This window comes from Sebastes umbrosus, chromosome 6, assembly GCF_015220745.1.
Source record: "Sebastes umbrosus isolate fSebUmb1 chromosome 6, fSebUmb1.pri, whole genome shotgun sequence".
NCBI classification, from domain to species: domain Eukaryota; kingdom Metazoa; phylum Chordata; class Actinopteri; order Perciformes; family Sebastidae; genus Sebastes; species Sebastes umbrosus.
Genome location: NC_051274.1, coordinates 13,072,500 through 13,093,063, shown reverse-complemented (window position 1 = coordinate 13,093,063; position 20,564 = coordinate 13,072,500). Strand labels below are relative to the sequence as shown.

The window sequence follows — 20,564 nt, the reverse complement described above, 5'->3', positions numbered from 1 at the left end:
TGATGATTCACAGCATTTACATGATTTATTATTATGTTATATATTATTATTATGGAACATTTTTGATTTGCAACAGCATGGTTTAATAGGATACTAATGATTTTTTTTTTAAACATTAACAAGCACAATGTAATAATGGTAGTAGGCCTAATTCCTCCTAACATTTGCACATGAGGAGTGGTGCCTTGAGGGACCACAGGTGCCCTCCTCAGTTAGGCCTAATTAATATTAGCAATATTTTACTATCCCAGTGTTGGACGAAGAACTTTTACTTAAGTTAAAGTAGCAAATACCACAGATGAGGAGCTACAGGAGTCCGAAGTTAAAGAGTGACATAGATGTAAATTGTTCCTTCTGCGGATCACATCCTGAAATTTGCTCTCATTTATTCTGGTCCTGTAAATTTACATGTGATTTGTGGAAAGATGTCAATAATTGTATACTTGTTTCACATTTCTCAGATTTTGCACTGTACTATAGAAATATTATATTTAGGTTGCTATGATTTTACAGTGACAAAGACAGTAATGCATTTTTTCTTATTAATTTAATTTTAATTCTTGCGAAGTTCCACATTCACAAGTGTAAATTTACCCCAAAAAAAACTAATTTCTTTGTATTTATGAAAGAAATGGAATTATATCTGTCAACAATTTCTTCCTCACAAAACAAAAAAGAAATGAAAACAATGAATGTATGCAATATCTTTAAAGTTTTAAGTGAAATTATTGTCATACTCTCGCGTGGTCTATGTTGGTTTTGTTTAATTTCTGGTGTCCTTTTATGTTTGGCACAGCTCTTTGTTTATGTTTTCGCTATGCTTCTTCTGTATTTAAATGTTTTTAATGTTAAGTTTTAATGTTAAGTTTAATGTTAATTAAGCTGCCTGGCAGTATAATAATAATAATAATAATAATAATAATAAAGTTTATTTATATAGCACTTATCAAAACTCACGTTACAAAGTGCTTTACAACAAACACAACAATAATCACAATCCATTAATAAGGAAGTGGGATAAGCTTAAAACAATGAATGACTACACGGCACCATACTCTTAACATCAAGAACAACATACAGAATCATTAAAAAAATTATAGGAAAGCCTTTTGATATAGATACGTCTTTAAGCGTGATATATATATATATATATATATATATATATATATATATATATATAGTATATTAAGCAATTACAAATTATATATTACAATATATTACAAATTAATATAATAATAATAATAATAATAATAATAATAATAATGTATTAATCTCAGAAAAGTAACTAGCAACAAATGTTGTCTAATAAATGTAGAGTAAAAAGTACAATATTGGCTTCCAAAATGGTCTCAAAAGTAACATAAAATGGAAATACCAATACATCAAAATTGTACTTAAGTGCAGTACTAGAATAAATGTACTTCCACCACTAAAAAGTCCACACAATGAAGAATGACAAGGATGGCAAATGTGAGCCTCACTTAATGACCCCTGCTATTCTCCTCCACTCCCACAGTGCTGACAGTACTGTAGACTAATTTAGTGTAATCACATTTAATCTCATTTAGGTTTCTGGGGACAAAATCCTAATCCTCTCTCCAGTGTCCAATGTGGCTGATCATCAGGAAAAAAAGTGATTTGTGACCTAGTAGACTATTTAAAAAAAGGTACTCTCATGTTGCCGGTAACACGGTGAAAAAGCTTTCTTGTCGTGGACAATAGGTGGGACACACAGTTCCAGTGGGTTCACAATGGCAGTATGACAAGGTCAGCTCTGAGGTTTCGCCTGGCTCAGCAAAGACCTGCCGAGCTGTGGGGCGTGCTGCTCAGCTGACGGGGCTCTTTGCTTGTTCGTGGCGCTCTTTCTCGAAGGGGCCCCAGTGACAGAGCCATTCAGGAGCACGGGCCATAAATGACCGAGTTGAACACCACATTAAGCACTGCATTCTCAGAAATCACAAGTGACTGGAGCACAGCCAAAATGCCGGGAACAAAAGGTAAGCTATAGTGAAACAAAGATGTAGGTCTACAAAATATATATGTTTTTTTAATTTATCTGAAAACCAGAAGAGCTGTTCAATGACAAAATTAAAAATTAGATGCCTCATTCAGTGATCTTGTTTCCAAATGTTTGACATACATCTGAATGTTTCCGCTATTTTCAGGTAATAAGTCGGACAAGAAGTCAGCTACCAAGGTAAAAAAAATCATTAAATACTAATTTTCTTCTCAATCTGTAATTCTTTGTTGTTTCCCTTTATTTACATTTGCTTTCATTTCACAGCAACCTCAGAGTCCTAAAGAGCAGCCGAAGAAAGTTGATCAGAAAGGAGATGATAACAAGAAGCAAGGAGGTAAGCATTTACATGAGGCTACATTTTGTCAGCAGGATATTTTAACCCAAATCTGTGCACAGACTGCAGAAAAAAAGATTGATATAGGCCTTCAGTGGTTTGGGACCCTATACACGATGTCTGGCACACAGTGTGGAAATGAGATGCTGTGATTGCCGTGTCCCCAGTGAAGGTATCTGTCTGTGTCTCTACCCCTCGCAGGACAGCCGAAGGGAGAGAAGCAATAACTTCCAGGCGTTTGTGAAGATGGCTTTGGAGACACTGCTGGGGTCCTGCCGTCGTAAACACGGGAGCACCCGGGGCAAACAGGGCTGAGTGCACCTCCCCTTCGCACTTTTATCAACCACCCCCCCTTGAGCCTGCAGTATGGCCTGTTCTGCTGCCTTCCAATAAAGCATCTGCTCATCTCTCACAGAGGCAGAAAGTGAACCTGATCTCCATCCATCACCATCTGTTGTTGGCCCTCCCCTCCTTCTCCACACTGTCCACTCAGCTCAGAAATAGACTCCAGGTTAAACCGGACCATCGCCTTGAGCATTAAAAACATTTTGTCATCCCTTTGCAATCATTCCTAACTCACCCTCAAAACATGATCGACTGTCTAACAGTCTTCTTCTTGTAAATAATAATTCAAATAAACAACTATTTCTTACAGCAGTCCACGTGTATCTGGCTTATATTATTCATTATTCACATCTTCTCAGACTGTTTTTCCACAATGAATTAAACACACAGCAATCCGGGTTTGATGTAAAATTTTTATAAAAATATCACAGATGTATCAGTGCCTTCACATTTACAGGGAGAAAAGTCGGCTAAAAGTAAATGTCAGAATAATATTTAAAACGCTGTACTTGTTGGATTGAGTGGTATTAGGTCTGAAGAGGCTGAGCACTTGTTCTCAGACATGAACAAACATTCAGGCTCCAATCTAAAACACTACATCTTAAAAAGAAAATCCTTTGACTTTCTAGATTTAAGAAAGATAGAGAGAACGTGAACACAATCTGATACAGACGCTCATTGGATTCTTTCATCAATTACAATACAGTAAATGCACCGTTAAAAGCAGCAGTGTAATAAAAATCTGTAAGGATAGATATTTAATATAGTGTACTGTATAATTTCATCTACTATTAAATTAGAAGGAAAGTTTAAACATTTTCCCCCACAGTAACATGTGTGAAATACCCTGATCTAACCCTTTATTTTTAATACTGAAGAGTGAAATCTAATGTTCACAAATACTAAGGAGATCTTCTCTAAGCAAATGCAGATAATTACATTTAAAGGAAATTATCAAAATAACACAAAACAAAATACAAACACCATTAGGAAATTTCACCACAAAAAAATGTGTTCATAGTCTTACTGATTAATTTTCTTCATCTAAAATTCACAAAAGGGGAAATCATTATACATTGTAAGTGCTGCCTCATAAAATGTGCTCTTTTTTCATTCAAAAGTGAACTCTTTGTTGTCTAACACATGCTCAAGAGACAAGCTCTGTTGAAGGATAAGTCTGGTGATGTTCTATATTTTTCTTGTTGCCAACAAATCCCATGAAAAGACCAAAACCATCTATTAATTAGTGTTGACTCTGTAGCCAAAGCCTGATGTAGCTTCTTTGTCATTGACCTCCATTGTTGTCCAAAATGTATCAGTGAGCCACACTGTTACACTGAGTGACATGCTCCTTCTTTGCAGTGAACGTGGGTACTTGGATGTGAATTGTAATAACAATAGGTCAATTTTTTATTAGGGCTGTCAGCGAATAATCGCAAATAAATCACACGTTTTTTATCTGTTCAATATTTACCTTAAAGGGAGATTTGTCAAGTATTTAATACTCTTATCAACATGGAAGTGGGCATGTATGCTTGCTTTATGCAAAAGTATGTATATATTTATTATTGGAAATCAATTAACAACACAAAACAATGACAAATATTGTCAAATATTGTCCTGAAACCCTCACAGGTACTGCATTTAGCATAAACAATATGCTCAAATTATTAACTTAACATGGCAAACTCAAGCCCAACAGGCAACAACAGCTGTCAGTGGGTCAGTGTGCTGACGTGACTATGACTTGCCCCAAACTGCATGTGATTATCATAAAGTGATCATGTCCGTAAAGGGGAGACTCGTGGGTACCCATAGAACCCATTTACATAAACATATCTTGAGGTCAAAGGTCAAGGGGCCCCTTTGAAAATGGCCATAACAGTTTTTCCTCGCCAAAATTTAGCACAAGTCTAGAGCGTTATCAAACCTCCTTCGCAACAAGCTAGTATGACATAGTTGGTCCTGATGGAGTCCTTAGGTTTTTTTAGTTTCATTAAAACTTTTTAATGCGTTAAAGAAATTGGTGGCGTTAAAACAAATTAGCGTTATGGCGTTATTATCACGTTAACTTTAACAGCCCTAGTTTTTATATATAAATACGCAGGTCTAATATGAATAAATACAGGTAAGGGATGGGACAGGAGTCAAAATCCACTCTTGTGTCACCCTCTACTGAGTATAGCATGAAATGTGTATTAATCTGCTGCTGAAAATAGTTCCCTACAAATTTACTCTTTCTGAGAAACGTTTGCTAAAAACTACAGTGCCCATGTGCTTAAGAAAGACATTCAGCCTAAAAATGTACACATATAGAAAGGGTTGAGAGCTACAGTGATAAAGTATTCAGAGATGGGCTTACTGACGTATTGTTTTTTTCTTTCTATGGGATTTGTTCAAAATAAGACAATAAACCATAGAATATCACCAGCCTTATCCTTCAAACCTCAAAATACGATTGTAAAAACACGTGTGGCGAGGGGGGAAACCACATCTGCAGGACATCTGCTGCAGTCGACGCTGAAACCTAGATAATGGGCTCTATCGTGTGTCCACAGAGAGGAGCAGCCGATCTCCACCATGCTGATAGGTATTGATTGCGACTCACAGTGAGACATCAGTAACTGCTGTCACAACATGAGGGCTTGACAACTGCGGCTCAGATAAAAAGGATGTGATACGGAGGAAAGGGGGAGGGAGGAGCGGGCTATCATTTCATGGATATCAAAACTAGTCCCCAGCAGGTGAGATTAATAGATTACCCAGCACACATGCGGCGCAACCCCAACACTGCTCGTTGGTTTATTGTCGTATACAGGTTGATTCGGTTCTCTTCGGTCTGATGCAGAATAAAGTCACAGTGCAGAAGTGGAGAACCAGCCTTACATCTCTCATTATTGCTTCACTTTCTCCGTCTCTTATTATTAGAGGATGAGGCGGTACAATATCCAGCATCCAAATGTGAGCCAGTGGCTCGTCCAGCTCAGCTCTGACCACTTCTGAATGGTATGATGGGTTATATCGTCCTGTAGGGGGCAGCACACACTATGTAAGCTCAATGGGACAATGCATATACACAAACCTTTACTTGTTTATACCTTTCATTAAAACATTTTTGCAAAAAAATGTGATTCATCATTAATATCTTCTTACTTTATGAACAGAATCTAAAACCACTATAAATGATTATGCAGCAGTACACTCCTCTCCTTTGAACTATAAATACTGCAGCTATGGTTACATTCCTATACAGCGCTTCACATGTTCATAAGTCACATAGTGTGCTGTACACTTTATGAGTGCAGGGTGTATAAATAAAGTTGCATACATTCCTCAAATCGTGTTTTGACCTCACCTCATCCTCCTCCATGTAGTCCACGCTGGAGCTGAACACAGAGCCCAGGTACGTCAGGTGGAGGATTGCCAATGCGCTGAATGCAATGTTAATCACATACACCCATAGCTTCTGTAGGGGGAGAAACAATGTAAGAACAAAGGGCTTAAATCAATATTTCAGACACTTTGATCCGTATATTTTTCATTGTTATATGTGGGTTTTTCTCTAAAAAGGTCCTATTCTCTCAATCAGCTTCTCACACAGTCGTGATGAAGAAGAATAGCTAACTGTTTGACTGTTAAACGCCTAAAAAAATAATAACTTCTTCTACCAAATGTTAACTTTGATTGTTGCTCATGAATATCTAATGTTATGGAGAAATCATTTGAAACCACATTTCCTGGGACTTTAATGTATCATTGCCTAAATTGATGGAACAATCAGCAGTATATGTTGCAGCCCATGCAGGCTGCATTTCCTTGGCATAAATCATTATCCCCCCCCCGCCGCAATTGATCTGTGTAACCAATATAACATAAGGGATTTTTGCTGGGCACCTCGCCAGTAAACTCCCGAAATATATCAACTGACGGCAGCACGGCAGACCACGAGGGCTGCTGTATTTTAACTGCCGCAGTTGTGCTTTTCTTCTGGCATTGAAACCCGATGTACACAGTACTTTAGTAATACATTAGGTATATCTTTTTGATGATTAGACTATTTCTTATGTTTTCTAATATGAATTGCATGCTGAGGGAGTGTATTATTATTATTATTACAGGTGAAAACAAAGGGGAAAAATTACAAGGGGCTTAGTTTTCATATTTTTAAGTATATGCAGAGTAAAAATAGAGAACACATTTTTTTGTGAATGCTAACTAGGCCAGAAGATCTACTAGGTAGGCCCCCTTTGAGCACCTCCTGCTCTGAGAGGAAGTGCCAGCAATGCCAGAGCAATGGCCATTTGCACAAATTAAAATAGTTGGAAGAAAATCAGGATATGTGCAAAACATGCACAAAACACCACAGGCCTTTGGTAGGAATAGAGATGTATATTTGTGCAGCATAAAACATCAATTGAACATGTAGTAAACAAATAAATAAAAACATAGAAACCCTACGATTAAATATAACTAAACAAAAATTAAAAATAAGAAACACAAAAAAACATGCTACTGTAAAAAAAAAGAGTATAGGTTACATTTAGAGCTCAATTTTTTCCCCTCAAAGGAATAGTTTGACATTTTATTCGCTTTCTTCTCTACGCTACTCTAAATGTGAAGCTAGAGCCAGGAGACTGTTAGCATAGCTTAACTGGCGGTACCACGGTTTTGCACTCTGCGGCTCACGTTACCACCGTTTTACAAGCGCGTCGGAGAACTACGGTGGCCTTCAGGTAATGTAAAAATGTGAAAGGCTCTCTCTAGAGTCAGTGTTTGGTTTGTCCGTTCTGGGCTACTGTAGAAACATGGCGGAGCAACGTGGCGGACTCCGTGAAGAGGAAATGCTCCCTATGTAGATATGAATTCTTAACTAACGAAAACACAGCGATTCTTAGTTTGAGCTGATTATACACAAACTAAAACTTAGTTATGAATATTATATTCCATTTCTGCCAATAGATCCCTCGAAATGTTACACAATGTTCCTTTAAATAAATCTTCTGAAGAGCCCACTGCTAATCTTAAATGACCAGTAACAAAGGACTCCCTTTCCCTGAAAAGGAAGAGAAATGTGCATATTACCTTTTTGTTCCGGTGAGTGCAGTTTGGCTGACACTTCTTTGACAGTATACAGGCATTAAAAATGGCTGCAAGCCTTTTCCGCAACACTGAAACACAAAAACGAGACCAAAGCATTAAAAGGAGGCCAGACGAAGAGCTCCTTTTTAGCCATAAGAGGTAAATTACCAGCACTGCAGTGAAACAGAAACAGTGTGTAATAGCGGGTGCAATTAACCATTACTGCAAAGCTAAGCACCTTCTGTAAATGGAAAGGTTCTAATGTGGAAAAGAGACAACATTAGGCAGACGCTCACCATGCTCAATGTACGTGATGAACCCGAGAGATATGAGCACTGCACCCAGATGAAAACTCAAACCCTGCCAGACACAAGAGGTAGAGTCTAAACAATCCACTTGTTGAACACAGACACACAACAGCAGCCTACAGAGGTATAATTGCTTATGTAAGATGCCCACGTTGTACTCACATGCAGAAGGGCGCTGGCCGTATACGTCACCATGACGGCGGAGAACGTCCCGAATTTGAGAGCACTCTTAAAAACATCTGTGAGACGAGAGCATCAGCTTGCTTGAGAGCGTCTGTTTAAATGAGCCATTACCATGCCGCTTATAACGAGAATGAAAAGCGAAAAAAACAGCTGCTGCCATCAAGCAATCACTGCAAACATTATAACTCACAGGTGTGCAGAAAGCGAGACATGGGCAGATTCCACGACGTCACCACCTCCACCATCGACCGGGGAAACTCTATACTCAGTGGCTTGGATACGGTCATATCCCTGCAAAACAACAAGGTAAAGGGATGTTTTATAATGTGAATAAAGACAACACACACTTTGTCAATGCCGCACATGCAATTCTGACCATTTGAGGTTGTCTTTCTCTTCCGTGAAGCCTGCTCCAGCCAGAGTTGTGGTCGTCTCGCTCAAATAACCAACAAAATAATTGCTGAAGTGGAAAGACATTGTGTTCTCATACGCCAGCAACCACCTGATGACATTAAAAGAGGAAGAAGCAGATGAATATTGCATGCCAATTTCAGGTTAACCTAATTGATCATTAAACAACACTAAAATACATACTTTGCCGGTGTACCTCTGAGAAGCAACAGAATAAAGAGAGAAGGTGAATGTTAGTGACAAGTTATTGACTTGCCATGTGACAATATACGTCTCACCGTGTTTTTCAAGACGGTGAAACAGTTGTGGTGCACATCAGGCTGCACCGAGAGGGGGTAATGATGTGGATACATGCGTGCAGGTAAAAGTGTTGCACAAATGGTAAACAAGAAAAACAAGCATGCATTAAGGAATACAAAATATGTAGAAGGCATGCCTACAATGTTGAGTATCCGAATCACTGAGGTGGACAGTTAATTACCTGATCTTCCTCCTCTTTTTGCTGTAAACAAAGCAGGTAATAGAAGAAAAGAATTAAAGGTACAGTGTGTAACATCTGGCGGTGAGGTTGCAGATCGAAACATCTCCCGTGTGCCAAGGGTGTAGAAGAACTACGGTGGCCGATGTGAAAACGCGAATGGCCCTATCTTGAGCTGTTTTAACAGTAGGTCATTTGGAGTACGTGGGAAGTGAGTGGTGAAACATGAGAGAGAGAGAACGGCGGCGAATATGTGTGAGTGAACAAGTGATCTAGTGGAGCAGAAGACAGAGTTAATTTAGCTCTGAGAATATCAAGTGAATGTAAAGTAGAAGTTGCAGTTTGTGCAGAAATAAATGCTGTAGCTCCTCAAGACCAACCGAGGTTTCCTGTGCCTTGTTTCCCGACGGCTGAGCGGAGTGACAGAGGTTAACACTGGAGCGACTAACGTTATCAATTCCAGTCCAAGCAGGAAAAGTTAACACAGTGGTTTGTCCGTTCTGGGCTAATGTAGAAACATGGCGGCCGGTGTTATGTTGAAGTCTGTTATCCCTTTGATTAGTTTTTCCCTCCAGGGCTGTCGCGGTGAAAGAATTTACCCTGCAATGATAAGAATTGCCTCAACACCGCAATATGCGGTATTATTATTTTTGCAAATTACTTAATTTATCCTTTATATTTTTGTGCAATATAAATAAACTTGATTGTTAGGCTATTATTAGGTATATTGTTGCTTTGTAAATGACAAAGACGACAGTTAAAACTGAATTACTTGGTTTTTGTTAAATGCAGAACATTGGTAAATGCTGTTTTTTTCAGCTGAGGCGCTTTGGTTGCGTCTGGTTGCTATGATCCTGAATATCCACAGAAGTAAAAATGTCAGCACAAAGTAGAGTACTTGCTCCGGATGAAGGGAAGGCTGGAGCATGTAGGGAGAGAGGATGCGTACTCATTTCTCCTCCATTGTTGTTGTTAAGCACTTGTACATGTAGGAGGTGACAGTGACAAGCGCAGCATTTTACCCAAAGTTGAACTTTTTCAACCCTTGGCGACCAGAAAAAAAACACCAAACGTGCAGCGCTCAGCGCAGAGTAGACGTTCCACTGCAAAGAATTTAAAACAGAAAAAACGTGAACATGGTGGTTGTGCCGGTTGCTTGTCATCCCCTGCAGTTGGCTTGTCAATTACGCGGTATTGCAATATTGCGGTTAATGCGACAGCCCTATTTCCCTCCTGTTAAAATGACAGGGTTAGGGATAAGGGCTGGTTGAGGTTTAGGTAGGGGGAAACACATATCGGCAGGGAAACAGTATTCGACCACCGGCTCCATGAAGAGGACCCGCTCATTCTACGGTAACGAAAACACAACAACTCTTAATTTCAGGTGATTACACACTAAAGAAAACATATACTTATTAATATTATATTACATTTCTGCCAATATATCCACCTAATTGTTACACACTGGTCCTTTAAGTCGTAAGCAAATTCAAGCCAGAGAATAAACAGGGATTTTGATTTGTCTATCTCTACTCACCCTCGTAGTAGCTTGTCTCCGTAGACCGGTATGAAATAAGGGAAGAGGTAGGGTGCCACGCAGTTGGAAACAACAAGGCAGACCTGGCTCTTCACCCAGCTAACAGACACTTTTGAAAGCCACGAAAAGCTCTGAGGAGATGAAAGAACCAAAGATTTGAACAGTTAAAGCAGCTCGTCTCAGTATAAATCTTTTGAATAATCCCCCCCCCCTCCCTCCACCCTCTTCTATTCTTAAGAGACACTGTATCACACTTACCAGCTTATGTCCTTCCAAAGCGTCTTTGTAGCTGTTGAAGCTGATCCAGGGACCAAAGATGACTGTGCCCACAAAGTAAATATAGCCCATGAACTCGATGGGTGACGGCACGCTGGCCACGACACCTCTGTCCAGATCGAAGGCCAGAGAGATGGCTTTCATGGCGACCACCATCTGTGAACCTGGACAACGGCAACTTAAAGAGTCACTAGATTCCAACTTTAAACCATTATCAATGCTGAATATGAAGGTAAAACTAGAACAATCACATGCTTTCATCCATCAAAAATGTGTCAAATGTTGCTGCCTACAGAAAAACATCCCTGACCTACCTCTCATCTTGTGCCAGTTGGTGGTGTCCATCATGTGCAGCTCTCTGATCAAATCGGATAAGAATAGCTTCAGTTTTTTTTATGTCAAATTAAACTTCACTGCAACGCTGACTTTGCACACTTCAAACACAGACTTGATGTGTGCTGCTGAGCTGAGCTGTCAGGTGTCAGAGGGAGGACTCTCTCTTACCCCAGCAGCAGGTAGATGAGCACAGTGATGGAGAGGAAGGTGCCTCGGATGGTGGAGTGGCGGCACAGGAAGAGGAAGAGGTAGCAGAGAAGGCTGAGGAGGACCACCCAGATCATGTGAAGCTCAAAGAACAGGTAGAGGGTGTAGAAACCTCCTGCTACTGTGCCCAGGTGTTTCACAAAAGCAGGAAGGCCTGACGTAGTGAGATAAACAAGAGGAGGTGATTATGGTGACGCAAGCTAAAAGGTGAGTAAGACTGAGTGGGTACAAAATAACTGCACTCTCACCCAACATCCAGAGAAGCCGACACAGCAGGCAGATAACCAGCAGCTGCCATACTTGCTCCAGGCCCTGCTGAGCTGTCGGCAGCAGGCAGCCATGAGCAAGCTCCTGGAAAAACTTCTGCCGGCTGAACGCTCCCATCGCTAGACTTAAAAAAGCAGAGGGTGGCCATTTTTACAGCAGCAAAAATGGTTTCTGTATCACCACTGTGAGAATATACTGTATCTGTATGGCTATAATGCACCAAAACAATACTGTATGTGTACTGCACGTAACTTAAGCTCACGTATGCAAACCTGCAGGCAAGCATAGACTGCCCACTAAACCACTCACTCACTGTCAACAGACACACACACACACACCATTTAAAGTTTCAGTAGGCAGAAGGTTTTGGCATCATTGGGCAAAAATTGCATAATAACCTTTCAGCATATTGTAATTGAAGTGGTCTGAGAGAAAACTAGACTTCTGCTCCTCATCATGGCTCTGTTTTCAGGCTTTAGAAAATCTAGCCTGTGATGGAAGACTTTGGTCAATAAAAGGTCATTTCAGAGAGACAGAGCGTTCCAATTGGCTGTGCTCCGGCTGGTGGGCGGTGCTTGGTATTTCCTCAACAGATCTCAACGTGGCTGCCGGGTCACAAACATTCTCAATTTACAGCTAAACAGTACACTACAAGATGTTTCTGATAACATTTGAGGCCAAAAATAGGCATTACAGTAACAGAATATTGATTCATATTTGATCAACGCTGCCTAGTTTGACCGTTTGATCGGAGTTCACGAGTGATTGACAGCTGCTCAGAGACGGCAAGGCTCCAGCTTTGGCTCTGATTGGTTGTTTTCCTCTGGTCTGTGAAATCTTGCAGATGCCATTAGGAGCACCGGAGGACACCAGAGGCACAAGATTTTTTTCAGATTACGTTTTACGTTTTATAAAAAATAAATTTGGTTAAATTAATTAAACGACGCCTGCCGGGCTCGAGTCCACCACGTCATGACCTGAGCACATTTTCTATGCCAAATGCAGTACCTGTGAGGGTTTCTGGACAATATCTGTCATCGTACCATGCCGCCAATTGATTTCCAATAAGAAAAATTAATAACTTTTAATTAATAACTTTTTAATCATATTTGCTCCATTTCTACCCACTGCGGCTTTAAAAAACTTCAAATCCCAGCATGCACAGCACCTCACTACAAATCTGTGCAAATCCATGCCATAGATGTCAAAGTTTCCTAGACATATATATGCTATTTTTGGCATCTAAACATATATTAATTCACATTTTAATGTTGTAACAAATACATCAAACTGGAAATCTCAACATGCACAATAACATGCTGAATTATTCAGTGCTGTATTTGGTGTGTTGGAAGACTTATTTGCAAGGGCAGTATGATGAATAGTAGCTATTCTGTAAGGCTTGCTCTCTCCGCAATGCAGTCGACCAATGTGATGAGTTGACTCACAGCTGCATTCCTACAACCGCTGCACTAACAGCACAGTATGTCCAGATGCTGCCAGAAAGCAAAGCATCTACTATAGCTTGTAAAGGTTGCTAACCTTTGCTTCACCTAGCCTTTGCAGTTTTGCTACCAACCGTACTTAAGAGCAGCTCCCCAGCCCCCCACGTCAAGCACAGCTAACTGGACGCCCCAGGCATGTCACTTTGTTTTCCAGGGGTTAACTTACCCTGTCGGAGCAGCAGCTGGAGCTTCCTCCTCGTGTTTCTACCCAGCTGCTTTCCTTTCCCTTTAGTTAACGCGTTGTGTGCTGCCGCTTGTGTTTTTAAGCACACTCGGTCCAGATGATGCTTATCTGGATGACTCCCATTGTCACAGCATCAGCACCACTCGGCCTGTCACCTAGGCAGCCAGGCGGAGACGTATCAACCAATCGGCTGCGGAGGTCCGGGAGACGTCAGCCAATCGTTGCTGTCGTCGGTTTTGAGCGACAGCCGAGACAGCCAATCAGAATCACCGCCCATCAACACCCGGTGCCGTCTGACCAATAGGATGTGTACAGCGTGCAGATGGAAGGAGACGTGAGACAGGGAGCTCGCATCTGGCTGGGAGATGTGGTACAAGAGGGTTTTGGAGGGATGAACTGTGGGTATGACTAATAAAATCAATATACACTTAACCTACTTTTTTTTTTCTTTTGGGAACATTCTTTAGCCAAATAACAGAAATGTATATTTTAAAGTGATATTGAAAGTTTATAGGACATCAAGGATGAAATGTAGAGCTGCAGAAAAATCCATGAGACTAAGCAAATATTGTTCCGTAGCAATGTGACAGTTAGCCTTTGCTGTAATTTTCACAGTTAAATATCACAAAATGCCAAATAAACCCAGGAAAACCTGGCGTAAAATTTTTTTTACAGTTAGTTACTGTAATTTTGCATATCATCATCAATGGGTATAATGTAGGGATGCACCGATACCGGATCGGATACCGAGCAGATACTGACTCAAACAGCTGGATCGGATATCGGTGACAATGGGCAGATCGATTCAATTCAGTTCTATGTTTATATACTACATACATTATATACTGGAATTTAAATTCCTGTTTAGGTTTTGACCAATTTGTTGCTGCATTAAAAAGGTTTACACTTGAATTGTAATTTTTTGTTGATTTTGAATATTTTTTACCAAGTTGCTGGTGTACAATTCATTATTTTAATAATAAATAACAATTAAATAAATGCATATCCATGTATTTATTGGTTACATGTTGTTTTACAAAGTTAAGAAAGCAATGTTTAAGTAAGGCCTGATGTTTTCTTACACATAAAAGAATGATCCCAGTCACTTTTATTAATACACTGGTATCGGATCAGTACTGGGTATCGACCCAAAGCCCGGGTATCGATATCGGGACTGAAAAAGATTGGTGCATCCAATATAATAATATAATAATATAATTCAGACGTTATATGTAATTTACAGTTACATATATCATTTGCGTATATGTCACGGAGACCAATGTGGAAAATTATTTCTGTCAAGGAAAGTTTAATCACAACTTAAAGGGCATCTTATTAGAAAGTGGTACAAGGAGTGCCTTGGCAGTGAATGCCACATTACCACTCTTTGAGTTTTTTTTTTCTTCACTTTAAAATAGTCATTATGACCTGTGCAAACCACGTACACAGTCTATGGTAAAAACATATAAGCCTTTTACTAAATACATTGGTCACAAGTAAGTTGTACTATTGAGCAGAAGTCTCATTTTGTGTAACTTCTAAACCATGCTATAGAAGTTGAAATAAAAGTATGCTTTAGGAACCACAAGCAAATACTGTATAGTGACAAAAAGGCCCAACGAATGAAGGCGTGAAGGCACCTTATAGTTATTGTACTGTGGGCTTTTTTCCTGCAATGGGATTGTATCGCAGCTCACAGAACAAGCTGGCCGTTTTAATGCACTGTGACACACTGATAAAGAAGGCGAAGCCGAGACAAGCAGCCCGACAGTTTGGGGTCAATTTAACATTCTCTCTAGTGCCACCACAAGGACAAATCTGAAGACAAGTCCAGCAAACATAGTATTATTGTCATTTTATTTCTGCATATATTGTTAAGTACAGACAGATATTTCAGTTTAGACACAGTTTATTTTTTTCATCTCATGTTCATGTGTCCAAGTGAGACAAGGCCTCATATGGACATAGTGTAGTTTGGATGTTATTTGAGTTTTAATGTCAGTATAATAAGGCCAAAATGACAGTGCTTGTCATGGCATGAGGCAAAGAAAACATTTATTGTTATACAATAGTCAACCATTGACTTTAGTGACTGAAACAAATATAAAGTTGATTAAATACACAAAAAACAAGATTACCAGCAAGCTGAAAAGTTAACAACCGTTTTAAAACCTGTAGCTTCAGAGTGAGAGAGTGTGTTGCATCCACAGTAAAGTGAATATAAGGCAACATGTTTAACTTCAGTGTCAGCTACAGAACAGCAGCCCTGCAGCAGGTAGGGACGTAGTGTCTCTCTCACTTACAGTTTAGCAGGTTAGGTGCTGTTATGGGAAAAAACAAGTCTCTGAAAGGTAGGTAACACCTCCCTGCTTTTTGCCACCTCCAGATATTGGTACACACAAGCCAACTCAAAACTGTGTGTATCCTAAATACTGGAATTGCTACAGTGTGGGGAAAAATGTAGCTTCATGTGCAAACACATTTCTATAAACTTTCTATTTCCCAGTGGCTGAGGTAGATAGGGGGAAACTGAATTCATTGAGAATTCTTGTCAGATATGATGCTAGATAATATGTCTTAACAATATATAATGTGCATTTGCTCAGACTAAACTGGTTATTACCCTACAGACTGCTAAATTCAGAACATAGCCTGCAGTTCAAATGCCACCTGGTACACAGTTTTTCAATGCAGGTCAGTTACAGATTCTTCTTACATACAGGACAGTGTTATTTACCAACAGCAGTGGAAAAACTAAAATAAAACACTTAAGAACTAAATAAAATAGCAGCATTATGAGTTCAGACGTTCAAATATATCAATGTGCTGAACCAGATTAGGCCCAACTGCCAAAGAAAATAGATGTTGAAGAGAAACTAGCAGCAATACATTCACAGTACACATACAGTATATCATAGGAACACTGAACAAAACGTGACCACTTCATGCCATACACACAGCAAAAGTGTGGCTTACTGGCAAAAACAAGCTCAAATGAGCTCATGTTTTAGCTGTTAGTATCTGCTAGAGATGTTCCGATAATTTTTTTCCTTATCGATTCTGATACCTGAACTTGCGGTATTGATCCGATACAAGCGTGATAAAAAAAATATATAGATAATATTCGTATCACTTAACAGCTGTTTACTACACTACTATGTTTTCCTCGCTCTGACTACCATTACCGTTACACTCTCCACTAGCATCGCACTGTGCTATCGTCACGTGACAAACTACCTGCAATCAGTTCTTCTTCACAGTGAAGGCTACTGTTTTTCCGCGGCGAAGGAAAATTGATTTCCGGTTAAACAAGTGGATTTCTTTCCGGGTTAGTAAATTATGGTATCAGATTGGTGCATAGATTGGTGTAGCATCTGCTATTAGCTTTATGATACGAAGTCATGGTATAAGTAGTAGGGAAATGTGAAACATTACGGCCAAGACAAACGGGCCAGTTTGACAACTTAAGGATTAAATTGTAGTGAAACAAAGTAAATGATTCATTCACTGCTTGTTTTTTTTAAAGTGATACATTTCCCCCCACCGTTTCAATCAGAGCTTAATCTCCAGGTCGTAAGCAGTTCCTTCCTTTTTGACAAGCTCAACGCTTCGCTCATCTGGAGGAATCAGAGGCAGCTCGCATTGTTCCTCCTTCACAATTTTCTTCTCGGCCTTTATTGGTTTGCTTAAAATATATTCATAATTTCTCTTAACCTCAAGAAACGCTGAGGTGAGGTACAGTGGTGAGAATAGCTTTAGTGAGGGTGGGAGTTCTAGATGCTGGGGGGGAAGGGGCTGAACGGGATAGTCGGGTGGGAGGTCGCTTAAGATCCTGTCTACTGGCGGAGGTATATGTGACAAAGGGGGAGGTTTTAGATACACCGGTTCAGGGAATTCTGATGAGATCCTTGTATATGAGACTGGAGACGGGGACTTATGGGTCTTAGATAAAGGTCCAGGCTTTGGGGGTAGCGGCGAAACAGCCATGTTGCTCGGAGCATCATCATCCAGGTCAGATAAAGGACCAGGCTTTGGGGGTAGCGGCGAAACAGCCATGTTGCTCGGAGCATCATCATCCAGGTCAGATAAAGGACCAGGCTTTGGGGGTAGCGGCGAAACAGCCATGTTACTCGGAGCATCATCATCCAGGTCAGCAGCCTGGCTTGGCTCAGGCTTCTCCGGCTGATGGTTTTCTGGCATCACATTATTGTATAACTGACGCTCAACGGTGGTGGAATCCTCCTCTTCATACTCTGTTACAGTTTCGGCCAACGGCAGGAATAAAACATGGTTATGACGTTGACAGAACAGTACGCCACACGTGTGGCACTTCCTGCCATCTTTGACGTGCAGCAGTTTGTGACGCTTGAGGTTGTGACTCGTAGTGAAAGATCGATCGCACATGTTGCACGGAAAGGAAGGCTCATGGACACACTGGTGCTCAGTGAAGTCTTCCTGACTTGTGAAAATCTTTCCACACATTTCACAGATTGAGCAGCTTTCTTCTTCATGCAGCCGTTTGTGTTTTAAAAGCTGCGATACATTGGTGAAGCTCTGATTGCAATGCTCACACTGATATCCCCCTCCTGGTACATATATGCGTTTTAGGAGCAAAATGGGAGTCCTTTTGTGTAGTTCTGTGAAGCCTGCTGGTACTTTAAATGATGGCGATACCTTGTTTGGGCTGGATGTTGTTTGTGATTTGATTGTTGCGGTTTCAGTTTCAGTCTCAGCTTCTTCAGTCAGTGTTTCTCCTTCCTAAGACACACACAGAGAAGACACCTCAAAGTAAACTATTATGCCTTCTAAACACAATAACAACAATCGTAAACACTTAAACACAAAATTAGACATACTGACTTTTTAAAAGCAGAAAGAACAACTAGTGGCTGCTACCTTTGTCATTGATGGAGTTGATCGTGTCTGCATTTTTTCCTCCATCAAAACAGGACTGGAGGACTGGAGGTCCACAGGAGAATCAACTCTAGGTGGAGTTGTTTTTTCTTCTGTTTCCACATTGGCTGTACGACGCTGCTTTTTTCTACGACCGTAGAACCTTTGAAAAAAAAAAATAGAGAACACTATTTGATCCGAATACACAATAAACATCTCACATACATCTACTCGTCAAAGTGGAGTAGGAAAACTTTGCACTTTTCAAATGCAATAAAGGTGGTGAGCATTACAGATCTCGGTGCAAGAGACATTAGTGCAGCAAGGCTCAATGCACTAAAACGTTGAAGCAATTAAGTATTAATGTTGTCAAAAATATCTAAGTATCGATACATGTCGATTCTGTATATTTGAAACAATTTCAATATTCATTTTTCACAGTGGCGATACATGGGTACCAGCAGCAGTTTCTGCTCTCTCTTCTCTCTGACAGACACACACACCCACACCGCTATTTATGTTTTAATAAAAAATCAAACATTTTATGCCGAAAATGGTATTGAATATCGATATTTTTCAAGGTATTGCATCCAAGTTAGAAATTCCAGTATTGTGACAACACTATTAGGTGCTGCACTGCATAGTTATCTATAAACAGCTAAATTCATCCATCAACAGTTTACAGGGGCACAAATGTAATGTTAAGACATATAAATAACAATGTTTACTTATTTTAAATGGCAGAAAACCTCAAATTATAGTGGATAAATGACTGAGAATCATGGTATTTCTACTTTATGACATGTCATCTACAAGCATGCACCATGAAAATAGGGCTGCAACTAACAACTGTCATCATCAATTGATCCATTTTTTATCAACCTGTTGTGAAATATGACTGTTATAATTCCCTATGGCAAACATTTTAAAAGTGCTTGATTTGCCTGACTAGCAGTTAAAAAACCCCAAAAAGATCAAATTTTATAATCATAAATGAAGAAAAGAAGTAAACCATCTAATTTGAGAAGCTGAAACCATACAATGTTGGCACTGGAATTGATGCGACTAATCAATCAATGTTGTTTGAAGAAGTCTTTACAGATATTTAAATCAATATCCTCTCACAAACACTAACCATACACTTCCATGCAACACACACACACTTGTCTTTTTTTATATATTTACTGTATTGTTATTGTTGTTATTATATATATATATCTTGTCCTAATTGTTTGTTATCACTATTATGTAGTCATATTATTTCTTTATATTAATGTTGTCTCTAGGTGGAGGCTTCAGATAAGCCCAGTGGGTTTTTTCACTCTGTATATTATTCATTTATTTTTTGTTATGTTGTATAGTCATAAATTGTGCAAAACAAATAAACAAATACAATTAACATTTCAGTTCTACATGAAAACCTTGCATTTGTGTGGAAGTCAAATTACCTCCCCAACCAAAAAGACAAGGAGAAGACTTAGGTATTAACACATAAGGGGAAAATATGAAATAATAGAAGCGTAGAGTTACACTTTGTCATGTTTTGTTGTTGCTGGTTTGCTAGCCAGCACATTAGCGATCAGTATCACTGAGAGGCACAAACTGGAACTTACAACAACTTAACTACAGCTATCTACCTAAACATTCATGTACATGTCTTACCATTTCCCTTTCTTCTTGGAGCTTTGTTTAGTGCAGGTAAACACTGAAGGCACAAAGTCAGGACTATCACTGTCCGTGGACGCTTCCTCTAGAAAACATAATAAACAAACACAAAGAGACCACTTCAGAGCTACAGTTACAACGTCCACAAAACCTCCCTTAACAGATGAGTAAACTATATGTGTTATAACATGTAGTGAAATGAAAGCATGGTTAATCTTACTGGACTTAAAATGAGCGCCACAGACCCGGGCGGTTCCTCTGAGCGGCTCGGTGCTGCCGGTCTCTCTCTGGATCGCTGTGAGCCATAACCGTCTCCGGTTGGCCTGAAACGGTATACGGTAAAACTTCAGTTTGCGGGTTGAGGACTGTCGGTTTTTACAGCCAGACACGCAGCACGCCGACATTTTGCTGTGATAACACGTGTTCTGGTTTGTTTCTTCTGTTGTTTATTAGCTTCGGTTATAGGAAGTTAACTACAACAACAATGTTCAACTTCCGTTGCCAAGATGCGCGCGCACCCTCATGCATACTAGGCT

The 20,564-nt window shown here is 39.8% G+C and overlaps 2 protein-coding genes across 6 annotated transcripts; both read right to left on the bottom strand.

The window, feature by feature from the left end:
• Nucleotides 1-4,707: 4,707 nt before the first annotated feature.
• Nucleotides 4,708-13,836, bottom strand: LOC119489248 (protein-serine O-palmitoleoyltransferase porcupine-like). 5 transcript variants are annotated; one of them, XM_037771472.1, is made up of 15 exons: nt 13,453-13,836; nt 11,763-11,900; nt 11,476-11,668; nt 11,286-11,329; nt 10,954-11,135; nt 10,696-10,826; nt 9,162-9,182; nt 8,864-8,878; nt 8,646-8,771; nt 8,460-8,560; nt 8,249-8,325; nt 8,075-8,138; nt 7,782-7,867; nt 6,055-6,165; nt 4,708-5,725 (listed from the first exon to the last, which is right to left on the bottom strand). In XM_037771472.1, exons 2-15 carry the CDS (start codon nt 11,896-11,898, stop codon nt 5,624-5,626), a joined length of 1,389 nt encoding a protein of 462 aa, XP_037627400.1. In that variant the 5' UTR covers nt 11,899-11,900; nt 13,453-13,836; the 3' UTR covers nt 4,708-5,623. The 5 variants fall into 5 exon arrangements, with proteins under 5 accessions (XP_037627400.1, XP_037627398.1, XP_037627399.1 ...); XM_037771470.1 differs by having other exon boundaries at nt 11,763-11,905; nt 13,453-13,834; XM_037771471.1 differs by lacking the exon at nt 13,453-13,836 and adding an exon at nt 12,180-12,234 and having other exon boundaries at nt 11,763-11,905.
• A 3,109-nt stretch (nt 13,837-16,945) lies between these two features.
• On the bottom strand, nt 16,946-20,564 carry LOC119490152 (fez family zinc finger protein erm-like). The gene is made up of 4 exons (XM_037773372.1): nt 20,249-20,564; nt 20,026-20,113; nt 18,367-18,526; nt 16,946-18,228 (listed from the first exon to the last, which is right to left on the bottom strand). The coding sequence occupies exons 1-4, from the start codon at nt 20,430-20,432 to the stop codon at nt 17,023-17,025; spliced, it is 1,638 nt and encodes a 545-aa protein (XP_037629300.1). The 5' UTR covers nt 20,433-20,564; the 3' UTR covers nt 16,946-17,022.